This window comes from Cyrtonyx montezumae, unplaced genomic scaffold, assembly GCF_038088225.1.
Source record: "Cyrtonyx montezumae isolate F1298 unplaced genomic scaffold, pur_monq_1.0 scaffold_16, whole genome shotgun sequence".
Classification (NCBI taxonomy): Eukaryota; Metazoa; Chordata; class Aves; order Galliformes; family Odontophoridae; genus Cyrtonyx; species Cyrtonyx montezumae.
Genome location: NW_027071892.1, coordinates 8,172,706 through 8,185,917, shown reverse-complemented (window position 1 = coordinate 8,185,917; position 13,212 = coordinate 8,172,706). Strand labels below are relative to the sequence as shown.

General features: G+C 37.7%; 1 protein-coding gene across 2 annotated transcripts in view; it reads right to left on the bottom strand.

Moving 5' to 3' along the window:
• MYH11 (myosin heavy chain 11) overlaps nt 1-13,212 on the bottom strand; it is a 54,845-nt gene that overhangs the window by 11,949 nt on the left and 29,684 nt on the right. For both annotated transcript variants that reach the window (XM_065732647.1, XM_065732646.1), the window contains exons 9-29: nt 13,080-13,178; nt 12,177-12,320; nt 10,772-10,867; nt 10,286-10,404; nt 9,984-10,136; nt 9,383-9,556; nt 9,018-9,191; nt 8,409-8,523; nt 7,369-7,562; nt 7,097-7,218; nt 6,919-6,988; nt 6,617-6,777; nt 5,681-5,789; nt 4,717-4,848; nt 4,232-4,438; nt 3,711-3,848; nt 2,960-3,083; nt 2,368-2,539; nt 1,365-1,577; nt 792-936; nt 501-707 (exon numbers count right to left, since the gene is read on the bottom strand). In XM_065732647.1, the coding sequence (XP_065588719.1) occupies nt 501-707; nt 792-936; nt 1,365-1,577; nt 2,368-2,539; nt 2,960-3,083; nt 3,711-3,848; nt 4,232-4,438; nt 4,717-4,848; nt 5,681-5,789; nt 6,617-6,777; nt 6,919-6,988; nt 7,097-7,218; nt 7,369-7,562; nt 8,409-8,523; nt 9,018-9,191; nt 9,383-9,556; nt 9,984-10,136; nt 10,286-10,404; nt 10,772-10,867; nt 12,177-12,320; nt 13,080-13,178 (3,068 nt within the window). The remainder of the gene's footprint in view (nt 1-500; nt 708-791; nt 937-1,364; nt 1,578-2,367; nt 2,540-2,959; nt 3,084-3,710; nt 3,849-4,231; nt 4,439-4,716; nt 4,849-5,680; nt 5,790-6,616; nt 6,778-6,918; nt 6,989-7,096; nt 7,219-7,368; nt 7,563-8,408; nt 8,524-9,017; nt 9,192-9,382; nt 9,557-9,983; nt 10,137-10,285; nt 10,405-10,771; nt 10,868-12,176; nt 12,321-13,079; nt 13,179-13,212) is intronic.

Genomic DNA, 13,212 nt, shown 5'->3' with positions numbered 1-13,212 from the left:
CAGTGGTTGATCAGCACTGCTGGGCATTGCAAATCCACCAAAAATCTAAAGTATTTCTGGTTATTGCCTGTTTGGGAACTAAATCACAAATAAGTAATCATTCCACTTCTGTTTTCATTTTTCTGGATACATTTTCTGAGTTTAATACTGTATAATCAATTTTCAGATTCCTTTTTTCTGTTGATGTTCACACACAGCAATAAATGAACAGAACATTTGTAGAATATGCAGCACTGTCACTGAAGTAGTTGTGGCATTGCACAACATTGGGCACCTTAAGACTAAGAGCTCTCACTTCCATGAATAGTTATAATTGTTTAATGGTGTGATAACTGAAATAGGAGCCTTACAGGTGACTGCTCCCCTCCCCCCCCAAACAACAACAAAAACAAAAGATCATTCCACCTGATGTCAATAGGGTAAGAATTCCTCTAGATGAACTTGGACTTGAGTAGACCAGTTAGACTAAGGTGTCATAGCAAAAGCTCAAACCCCCTTACCTGTAGTTTGTGAACTTTTTCATTGAGTTCTGTCCGTACACGCTCTCCATCACTGTATTTAGACTGTAAATCTTGCAGCTGTACTTCCAGCTTCTTCTTTTTGTGCTCTACGTCTTGTTTGGCCTGATTCAGGCTCCTGACTTCATTAGCCAGATCAGCATTATCTTTCTCCAGTGTCTGTTTGGTCTTATCCAAGTTTGCTTTAGCCTACAAACACGAAGAAAGAGCTTTCTGTATAAGGAACACTTATTACTTAGTGGGTGGTTATTAGAAGGATGGACTGCTATTTACCCGTTTGAATTGCTCCAGCTGCTCCGTTAGTTCTTCCACAGCTTGAGTGTGCTTTTGTCTCATCTCCTGGACTTGGGCTTCATGAGTTCGAGTCTCCTCCTCCAGGGCTCTCTTCAGCACAGTTACCTCTTGTTCACGCTTTGCTCTGCAAGAAGCACATGAATGGAGAGGAGCAGATAAGAAGTGTTCCAGTCACTGGGAAAATGGCACTCCTACACGGTTGTTAAGTCAGCCTAGTTATAATTCATGTTGAGAGATGATGCAAAAATGAATTTACAGAAATTCTGTGAGGTCGTTTTCACAGGACATATGACAGACAAGATCAGAAGAAGTTGTACTGAGATCAGTTAAAAGAACTGGGGTCCCTGAAGCATGAAACACTGGGGAAAAAGCTTTAGACTGTTAAGTACAAGACTGAATTATTAAGGTGCCTAAGATAGAAAATTTTTTTTCCTGGAGCTAGGTATCTAATCTAGATAATAATCTAGGTAACCTGAATTAGATTGTTTATACCTTGGAGATCCTTACTATGAGAGTCTAGAATTGTTCCATCTATGTGCAAAGTCTCCATACCTGAGCTCTTGCTGGGTGGCTGTGGTATCCAAAGTATCTTCAAGCTCTGTCTTAAGAGCCTCCAGCTCTTCACCTAGGTCTCTCTTCTGTTTTTCTGCTTTGTTTCTAGCAGCTTTCTCAGACTCCAAGTCTTCCTGGAGATCAGAGATTTGAGATTCCAATTCTCGGATCTTCTTGAGGGCATTGTTCTTCTGACTAGTTTCATCCTCAAGCCTGGAAAGAAAGTGTTTCGTTTTCTATATTAGAAAGTGTCATTTCATTTCACTTACTTTATACAGGTATTAAAGGTTTATGTTCAAGGTACAATTATAATCTTAATAAACTGGAAGTATTTAGTTTTACACAATCACTTCAGTGGGAACCATGATTTATCTACATATTGTGATATCTCCTTCTGTCTATTAAGACAGTGTGTGAAATACTGTATGTGAATACTATATGTTTATACTGTGTATCTAGTGTTTCCATATTCTAGAGTTCTCAATGGTATTTAAGTAAATTTAATTGTGATCAGTAAGGTAAGCTCAGGGAGTTTTGAAAGTCCCACTTTGTTTGAATAGACCTACCAGAAACCTGTGCAAGAAAGAGCAAGGACTCATGCAAACTGGATCTGACAGCTATCTGACAGCTTTATCAGGACAGAACAACTGGAGATGCCAAATCAACAGATTCAATGAAAGTTTTAGTAAAGTGTTCTCCCTCTTAAATTTAGACAGAAAATCCCTAATGAATGGAGTGGATTAACTTCAGACACTTAGGTAATTTCTGCTTTTTGCCTATCAACTGTGTTGCTATTTTTTATTCTTTACTTTGCAGCGCTACCACGGCCATTGGGAAGATGTGTTTTCATTGCTGTCTGTGCATAAGGTTGTTAATGAAAAAACAATAGAATGTATCTTCAGCAGAAAGGCAGGCAGGATGTACTCAGTATCTGAGAAGGAAAGAGATAAATGTTTCAGCCTGGGATTTTTAACTTGTGTGCATAATATTCAAGAGCAAATACCTGGCTAGAGCAGCCTGCAGCTCTTCTTCCTTTTTGGCTAGCTGTGCCTTCAGCTCAGCAATTTGTGCCTGGAGCTCTGCAATTTGCTCATGCAGATCACTTGACTCTCCTTCCAACTTCCTCTTTGTTTTCTCCAGTTCTTGTCTGCTCTTCTCTTCCTTTTTCAGTCGCACTGAAAAATAAAGGTTTGGGTCATAGGAGTATTTTAGTGCAAGAAGCCCTCATCTGATCTTGAGCTTGGATGCAAGAATGTTCTGGTCTTCAGGTGAGGCTATATATTTAACTGCAAGTTACTGTCTTTCTGGAGCAACATGCAATTCCTTGCTCTCACCACTTATTTTTCAGCCACTAAAGAAAAATAAAATGATTTATTTCTCTTTCTCCAGAAACACTTCTTTTTTTTCCCCTCTGTTTTCCTCTATTCTACTCTTTTTATATATATAAAGAAAGCTATCTATGGTTTACGCATCCTGGGGTTTCAGTGATTGTCGTTCACAATATGGTTTCAGCATATGAAAGTGGATAACTTCACACAAAGTTTTTAGATGTACCAAAGCAAATATCTGATATTAACAAAGGTGTTCTATGTTACCTTCCAGTTCTGAAATCATAGATTCATGTTTGTTTTTCAGCTTTGTAAGATTTTTGGCTTTTTCTTCCTCTTCTGCAAGATTTGTTGTTAGATCGCTTACTCTTTCCTCAAGGAGTTTTCTTTCCTTAAGAAGAATAAAATGGTTTTATTAACAGAAGTGTCTATTCATTGGTCATCATGAAGCATCTCTATTCCAAAATAAAAGACGTCCAGTATACTGTCTTTGGGTACTCTGACACTGTAGTAGTATGTTTCAATTTGTTGAATACAGAGGGGCTGGCAGGCAGTACTGAAATTTCCCATATTCTCTAATCTGCTGTTATTGGAATCTTACACTCACTCTGGCTAGTAGTGAAGAGCCCAGTTCGGAGGAGTATCCCTTTTCAAGAAGCACTCGAATACATGTTTACTTGCAGTTTTAATCACAAAGTTCAGTTGAAAACAAGGAGATTGATTTACTTCATTTAAAGCTAAGATGACATGTTCTATTAATTGTTCTTGACTGCTGTGGGGATTTTCTTTAAGAGACTGTCACCACAGGGGACCTCAAAACCAATATTTTTCACAGTTCTGAATTGTTTCAGAAAGCATGGGAAAATTATCAGAAACTTGTTCAGTACAGGCTGGACTGATGTTCTGCTGAATATTTATACATGAAACTATAGTTGTAAGTATTTCTTTTTCTCTAAAGTGATTTGCTCTCATCCTGCACTACTTTCACAAAATAAGAAAACGGACCCATGATGCTTACCTTTGTTAGCTTGTTATTCTGATCTTCCATTATAAGAATATCATCTTCCATTTTCTTTATCTTGCCATCTGCTGTAACTTTTTCAAGTTGCAGTTTCTGTCTTGCAGCTTCTTCTTCTTCCAGCTGTTCCTCGAGGTCCTTTGAAGGGAAAAAGATATCATGAATTCTGGAAATTTAAATTACAGGAAATGCATAATGTTTGCCAGTCTATGTGGGTTATGTTATAGACTTGGTGTTTTTACTAAGAAGTAGACTATCTGAAATACTTTCTTATGTAGAACAGAAGAATTGCTGAAACAGATGTTTTCTTACAGAAAACAACTTAAATTTGGGGTAGGGGAAGAAGATACATAAAGAATTCTGGAGGAAAGAGCATAAATCTGTTAGTTACTACTTCAGTGGCATAAATGCATTGTAAGGGCTGCACAGAAAGGTCTTTCACTGGCAAACTTCATGTCCTATCTCCTGCTGTTCTCTGTGAGATATGTTATTGTGTCTATTTGATGCTTATGCTTCCTTACCAGCATTTGTTGTTGCATCTTTTTCTTTTCTGCCTGCAATTGTTGGCTGCGTTCCTCCTCTTCCTCAATTCTGGCCTCCATCTCATGGAGAATTTCTTCCAGCTCTTGTTTCTTCGCAGCTAAACGGACTCTCATCTCTTCAGCTTCAGCATACAGTTCAGTTTCTGCCTGAAGTTGCTCCTGAAGAAGGTTTTTCTCTTCACAAAGCTATGGAGATAAAATGGATAAGCAGTTAAAATTTAGATGACAAATTCTCCTTACAATGTCTTTCTACTAGATAGTTGTAATATACACGTAGGCAGCTGTACCACGTCTTCCTGCAGATACTAGGCTTCTGCTGAAATTACTGGGAGTTTGTACTGAAATTTCATTCTGGACCATTGCTATGAATAGAATTGCAGATACAAAGAAAACAGACCTCTTCATTCTAATAGCTTCTGGACATGGTGAGAAATTAGCTAACATTTCAGAGAACTGTCAGTCACCTGGGTGTGTTTCTGTTCCAGCTCCTTCAGTTCAGCCTCTGCTTTCTGTTGTCTTTCTTTAGTTATTTTCAATTCCTCATCCTTGGCCTGCATTTCTTCTTCTTGGCGAGTGACCTGTAGCAGTGGTTTCACCTGAAAACAAAAAGAAAATTAAGAATCGTACCAACGCTAATGTTACTGAATACAGCACTTAATGGTGTCAGGATGACTGGTGCTGATGGTAGCATGACCTGCTGCTGCTTGGGTAGTGGACAAATACTGTCTACCACACTTCGTGTAAATGTTTTTAACCCAGCAAGCCCCTGAAGTATTCATAATCATTTCTGTGTTAATTCTTGCAGTCTTGTGAGCACCTCTGCCTCCAACAGTATCACTTGCTGAAGGACTAAAGCCTGGCTTTTGTGCATTGAGAATGTACAGAGGCAATAGCTGTTGCATAGAAAGGTAGTGCACATAGACAGGTGCATGTTACTGTCTGTTTCTGGTTACATAGGAAGTTGCCATCAATGCATGTAGAAACAGTTTTCTGAATCCAATCTGAAAGCCATTCTTGAGGAATGAAAAAAAACACCAAAGCCTCTCCTCTAGTAAAACAGACTTGATTTGCTTGAGTAGCTAGTGGGAAGATATTTAATGTCCCAGTTAGGGAACTCACAAGTCCACATAGATACGTAACTACGTGTTTCACAAAATTCTGATTTTGTTCTCTTTATCAACCTGTCATTTCATTTTGGGCAACTAAACTATTAAGGTGCTCTGCTTAATTAGTTTTTCATCCCAAGCTAAAACTAATTTTAATAGTGTTACATGAATACCCAGTGTGTCTCTTAATCCAAAATTCTATGAAGCTAATGAAGCCCTTGCTATCAGCTCTGATGAACTGGAGCAGGGAGAGACATGACTTGTTATCTTCTGCAGTCTGTTACTTTTGGAAAGCTGAAATTTACAGACAGCAGTTACTCACTTTTGTGAACAATCTCCACCATTGCCAGTTCCTTAGCTTCAGGTAAGCAGCACAATTTCTTTGGATGACCTTCATTGCGGTCAACTGTTGCTGTCTCTTGGCAAAGGCCCTGTGATTAGAAACACAAAGTGAATTTTAGTCTGAGAATACAAACTGTAAGATAAATATATGAAGCAAAAAAACTATGGCATGAGACTGCTGATTTGAGAAGTCTGCACAAGTTCATTTGTCACTTACACAGTGCTTCTGCTTCCTTGAGAAAAAGGAATAGTTATGTTTAGATTTCCAGTATTTTATTTAATCTTTGATTGGTGTTTTTTGTTTTGTTTTGTTTTTTTTCTGTTTGTGCTCAGTAGATAGGCATAAACCAGAAAGTACACATACAGTTCTGGAGATGAACATCTGTCCAAAGTATATGGGCATTGAGAGCACATAGGGGTTATCATTACTGAGACCTATTATGTTTAAATTTGTTTGACCATCAATTTTGAAAGTTCTGTGATGTATATTAACTGAGATTGTGCCAAGTCAGTCCAGTGCTTCATGGTCAACCTGTGTAAGAAATAATGTTTTGTTTTGCAAATGCCAGTGGTACTGCTATTTGTACTGTAACGGTGTAAAAGATTCTAGTTGTAGGCTTGTACCTTGTCCTACTAGTTCTAATGTGTTTAAATGACAGTTCACTACCTATGCTTAATGTATGAAGAGTTTAAGTAGCCTCACAATGTAATTGCTTCCCTGTAACTATACTAGTAAGCCACTTCTGGGCAAGAAGTGAGTTCTTTTAGGTAAACATTGAACACAAGTTGAATTCTAAAGCAATACAACTAATAGCTAATAATAAAATGCCTGAATATCTTCAGTTTTTTGTACAGAGAACTAAAGGCTATTATGGATAACCCACTGCCAAATATACATTTTTTGTTTTTTTCTTACTTTCTTGCCAGGTAGCCTCGGCACTGAGCCTGGAAGGCAATAATGACATCTGTGATCTTCAGGTCTCTCTCTTCTTCCAGGTGTGCCAAAACACCAGTTCTGAAGAATATTTTACTCTGTCCAATTCTGTACAAGTTGGGATCAAGTTCCAGTGCTTTGATCTGGAGGAAAACAGGAATATTTTCTAATTCCAGTGCTGAAGTTTAGAGGATTAAAAAATTACTATTTTTTTTTATTCCCAATAGGTTTTATATAAGAGATGTAGATCTGATTATCAATAGGATCAAAGTTGTTTTCCTCACCATCAGTATGCAAGCCTGCTTCCCATCCATGAATCCTTTAGGAATAGCATTTGCAGCAAGAATTTCATATCTGCCAGAAGACACAGATGTTAGAGAGATGGAAAAATTATTATAAGTCAGATTATTTTGCACAGACAGACATATAAGCCCTTTTAAACACTGAGGAAGGGATTCCTACCGCTGACGGAATTCCTGGAAGACAATCCTGTTGGGGAACCCTTGTCGGCAGATACGAATACCTTCCAAGACACCATTGCAGCGCAACTGCTCCAGCACTAAATGGGCATCAAGTTTGCCAGCCTGAAAACGAAACAAAAAGTATTTTCAGTACAGTAGAAATTTGCAAAGATGTTTCTAGCACTTATCTGTGTTTGAAGACATCTTTCAGCTCTGCACTGCGCTGCATGTATAGTATGCCGGGAGTCTGAAAATTGATCCTTTGATATTTACCCTTTTTTCATGATTTGGAATGATGCAGCGGACAAAGTTGGGATTGGTATTCCTTAAAGTGGTCATCAGTTTGGTCAGCTGCTCCTTATAGAGTTGGCCCACAGTACGGAACATGCCCTTTTTGGTTTTTGAAGCACTAGGCAGAGAACTTTCAGTCATCTTGGCCATCTGGTCCAGACCAACAATACGATCCACTGCAATATGAAAGAATATGTGAATAGAACTGCTTACATAAATTATCTTCACATTACACCTTTCGCTGCCATTACTGAAGTGCAACTTCCAAAGAGGACCAAAATACTTTTGATGCAATTGAACCATGCTAATGAAACCATTAGAAGATATTTATCGGTAAATAGACTACTTCTGTCAAACTTGAAAATGAGGACATTTGTTAACTAGAGGCAGAATGGAACAACTGAATACACAGAATGTGTTTTATGGCTGCTCTACAAAGGACAGTCCTGCAAAGTATCCTTATTGGTAGGTTGTGTCACAATAAGTGACAACCATTAAATATGTATAGTACAGTATGCATCTTACAAATTCATGGATTTTTTTTTAAATGCAGTGTTTTCTATACATAGAGATATACTTCAGGTGGAGTTTATTTGAGATAAAACTTTGCTGAAGAGAATTGTTGTATAGTTTTTGGGAGAGGAGCATGTAAGTTAAGGACTGCTCTCAGTCTTTCATAACAGAAATGATAGCCTGTATTAAATGAGCTGTCTGATATATTACACAACATTATATTAGCATAATGAATATTTGTATTATATTGGTGAATAATGTTAAGTAAGGAAATAATTTTGGTAGTACTTGAAACTATCTAATATTTCCATATTTTCAATTTTTTTCCGTATTTCCCAAATATTCCAATACTTATTTAGAAAAGAATATTCTTGTTTCTTAGATCAATCTCTTTCTCTCTTATCATTTTCACACTTGTTTCCCACTCATAAGAGATAGTTGACGGAACAGTTCTGGTACAAGTTTCTGCCTTTAAACCACATTACTGGTTTTATAGTTGTGATTCATACCGTCTTTCCAAAGGTCTGCCACAAATTTGTCTGAAGACTGGTTTAGCAGAGACGTCACATTGTCATTTAGGGGATCCATGTTCTTTGTCAGCCAGGCACTTGCATTGTAGGTAACCTACAGAAAACAATGCTGGGTCAAAAATCTGTTTTGCCAGAAATATGGCATGGTCAAGAATGAAGGGCGCCGTACTAACACAAAATAATAAAAAAAATCACTAAGATTTGAAAAGCTTTCTATAGTTGGGAGCTGAGTTGAATACAAGTTCTTGAATGTACTTCCATCTAAAGAGATTTTTTTTTTTGCAGACATACCCATGGCAGGGGAACCAACATGCCTTTAGAAGCGCTTTCTAGAGAAGAATCCACATTACTTAGATATTTGAAACTGCACTGTTGGTTATTTTTGTTTTCATTTGAGCTTTGCACAACCATGAATGTTGTGTGAATCTTATTTCCCATCTTTTGTAATTGAAGTATTTAATATATACATTATGTAACTAATGCCATCCCTATTAATAGGAGACAGGATTGATTCATTGTTGGTCAAACAGAAAAAAAAAAAAAGGAAACAAAGTTCTCTAAGTTAAAATAGCTCAGTCTTTCTAGTACCTTTCCTGCATAGTGCATTATGCAGAACTCAGTTTTATCCTTGAGTTGTTTGGACTTCTGGAATTTGGGATGGTTGCCTTGTTCTTGAATTAGTTTCTCCACAAAGGAAGTGTCAGTAGCTTTGGGGAACCAGCACTCTTCATCCAGCAGAGCTAGGACACCTGGGGGGTTGGTCTGCAATGTGAACAATACCAGATCAGTATCTTCAAAGCCAGAGACAAAGAAAGAACACCATCTTCTTTGTACTTTTTACTAATCCTCCCAGGCAACAACAATCTGAAGTATCTTAAATGGTTCTCATATCGATATATAGTGGATCCTGATGAAACCTACATCGTAACCCATCCACACAGACATAAACTTACAGGTCTTTCAATTAGCTCAATGCAAGGTTGCAGGTCAAGGCCAAAGTCAATGAAATTCCATTCAATGCCCTCACGTTGATATTCCTCTTGCTCCAATATAAACATTGTGTGATTGAAAAGCTGCTGAAGTTTCTCATTAGTATAATTGATGCACAGCTGCTCAAAGGAATTGATCTGTGAGGAGGACAAAAGAATTTAATTCCTTATGTTAGGAAGACATCTGAAAGAGGCAACTCAAATGACAAGATAAAAATTTCTATCTTCTGTTTCTTTTTAAAGAGTATTGTAATTCAAAGGATCCATGTTTTTCTAATCTAAGGCCCTGAAAATTTACAGTAAGTTCACATGTGGTAAATCTCAGTACTGGGACCTGTTCAATAAACCATGAAGACCTTGGTTCTAAACACAGAGTCCCCCAGAAGCCCAGCAATGAAGCTTCCAGCTCCCAATGCTTCCAAGGAGAATAGTCCTGTGGGTTGTCTTGGCCATGTGCTGCATCAAATTGTTTATGTGGCTCTGAATGTAGATATTTGTTATCTTGCATTCCAAACTACAGCATGAGAACAAGGACTTTAGCCAATTTGTGTCCCACAGCACATACCTCAAAAATCTCAAATCCAGCAATATCAAGGATCCCCAAGAAAGAAGCGCCTTGTCGTTTTGTTTTATCAAGAGCTTTGTTTACACGAGTTAGAATCCAGCGGAAAAGACGTTCAAATTTTGCTTTGGCCAAAGCCTCTATGGCAAAGTCAGCCTGAAAAAAAGAAATCCAATTAACTGCTGATTTAAGTAAGGATGATACGAAGAGAGAAAGAAAACGGATTCCCTTTAGATGAATTGTAAGAAAGAAAAGAAGAAAGGAAAAGTAATGCTGGGAGAGCAGAGCAGACTGTAACTGGATACCTGCTCTTTGGTCTGAGCTTTCTGAACAACATCTCGTCCTACTTTGATCCTTGGGGTTAGAATAGATCTTGTGAAATCCGTCACGTTAATCCCCATCAGGTGACAGACTTTTTGAGCAGCTACAACAAAAAAAGTGTTATTATGTTTCAAATAGAATTTTCTCTTAGTGTGAATACAAGCAGTCCAACCATTATGTAATGCAGTTTATCTTCCTTAAAAGCTCCTGTTTGATGCGCAGGAGATGTCACTTGCTGTAAATTATTATTCATGATACAGCCAAGGAATTCACTGATCATCAATTTATGGATTCAAGATTACCCAAAAAGGTAATGAATATTGAACTGACTCTAAGTATGGCATATCTTTTAAGTCCTGTGAAGCATATACACATTAACAGTTTAAAATCCTGATAAAGAGTGCTTACTCAGCTGATATTTTATTACTTTCTTAATGTAAACTAATTTTTTTTTAAGTGACAAATCATACCAGTATTGTCAGGCATAGAAGCTTGATCAGTGTTTCTCTCCTTCTTGAAGACAATATTGCCCAGCTGTAGGACAGATGAAACAACCCTCAATATAGCTGTAAGATAAGCAGATAGTATAAATGAGGACTGGAAAGGACACATTTTGAAAACTTTTCTCTGCAATAATGAAAGTTCATTCCATTGCCTTTGGTATACTGTACCTCTGTGGAAAGATCTAGATTTGCTTTAAAAGACAGCTATGAACTGCAATTGTTTGAGAGCTTGTAAAAGTGCAGCTCAAATAATCTATGCAATGGAGTAAATGGTCCATTCAGGGAACACCAGCATCTGCAAACTGTGCTGCTTCCCCAGACAGACCTCAAGATTTATCTCCTACTCAGAGCGGTCTCTGCTTGGTCTTTTGAGAATCTGTATCTCTGTCTTTAAAATCAAACATATCAATTAGTTACCAACAGCTTCAAAAACAAGTGGCACTTCTAAAGCTCTGGAATATGTGGCTGTTCATTCATGTAAAGAAATAGTGTGCAAGTATTCACAGGATTAGTGCCAGAGTACAAAAGAGTAATTGATTAACATTTGACTGTTCAAATGTAGATGAATGACATCCCTTTTTCCCTCAGGTAGTAAAATCTGCTGCTGTATTACAGATCACATTAATCTAGGGAGGTCATTTTGTTCATTTGTTAGACTCACACAGGAGAATAATACTGTCCTAATGGGCTTGTATGTAAAATCATGAAATGAAAGAGGTTCAGACAGCAATACAGCAGCTCCTTTTGATGTCATGGATAGGGCTGATACCAACACCAATGCATGTGTTCTGGCTGTAGAACGAAACAGTCTTTGTCAGTAACATCATCTAAATTTACCAAGACACAGATTTGCACTACTGTCCTGCAAGGCAAAACATTTTTTTTTCTCAGTGCCCTCAGGCAGTGATGTATGCATCAGTGAAAGGTAACAGGAATCAACTGCGGCTGACAAAGCTGCTCGAAGGCTCGAGTGACGGTGTGACACTGCTTCTGCCACCAGGTGTCACTTGAGGCATGGCAGCTGCGGCCGTGCCAATGCATGCTGGGGAGCAAAGCGCTGCACTCCCGCAGGAGCTGTAAAGGGTAAACGGTGATTAGTTTGGCACCTATGGCAGGCCCACATTTTCAAGATAGCCCAGTTGTTTGTTCACGTGTTTATTTTCCTTTTCTCTGGAACAGTGAACAAAAGTATGAGTTATTTCACAGATTCACAAAATTTGAGCCCGATCCATTTATTCAAGTTATGTGAAGTAAGGTCCTACATTCATATACTTATTTTGCAAAGTGGTCATTCTGGACAGAATAAACTGCAGTGCATTTGGATTTGTATATATTATTATTTACAGAATGCAATCTTGCTAGCAGTTCTCACCTATCTGTTCCTCTTCAGTAAAGCCCATAATTTTCATGGCTTCCAAGGTCTCCTGGAACATCTCATCATCTTGTTGAGCAGGAATTGGAACGTGGCCATTGGATAGAAAGGTGTAGTTGTTGAAGCCTTCCAGCAGCAGATCATCTAAAAGACAAGGAAAAGTGTGATCTAAGTGTGTCGACTTAACGCTGTCAGTCTTACTTTTACTTCTGCGTGTAACCAAGTCTGGATTATATCTCTCTTCTTGTCCCTTTAGACCTGCACTGGATGATAAGAATGGAAGCAGGTAACAACAAAAGGTGTCCAATTAAGTCTGATACAATGGCCAGCAACAGATTCTTAGCATAAATATCAGGGAAAATGTAAAGTTAGCCATTGCTTTATACATTCTTTGTCAACCAGTAATGTAGGGAAAGATGCTGTATTTGAACTGTGATGTTCCAATTGATGATATATTGAATTCCTATTTTTTTTTCATCCACTTATACTTTTCACCACAACATTCTGAAACCATGAGTTTCACAGAGTAAACATGAGTTGTGAGAATGATATTCTCTTGATTGTAAAACTGCTATCCAACAATCTCATGAGGAACACTTTTCTTGTGTGTGTGTAAAAAATAATATACAACTCTTCCTTGTTCATCTTGATATCATTCAAGATGAATGAGTTTATATCTCCTGTCAATCGAAATATCCCATAAACTGAAAACCACCTGGCTTAAACGGACACACAAATTGAAACTTTTTACAATTAACCTAAGATAATTATTTTCTATGGATAAAGAGCTGTTTATCAAAATGATTGAATAACTTTCTCTTAAAGATATTAAGATAAATTACATTGGTAAGATATTCTTCATGTTATTCAGTGAGATGTAAGAATTGTTAGCAAGTAACTTACTTCTCATTTGTTCAGAAGCTCCAGCAATCAAATAGTAAAAGATATGAAATGTTCGCTCATCTTTAGCCTGACGAATAGCACGGGATTTTTCAAGCAAATCTGTTTGTCAAGTATGTTAAAAAAAAACCAAACA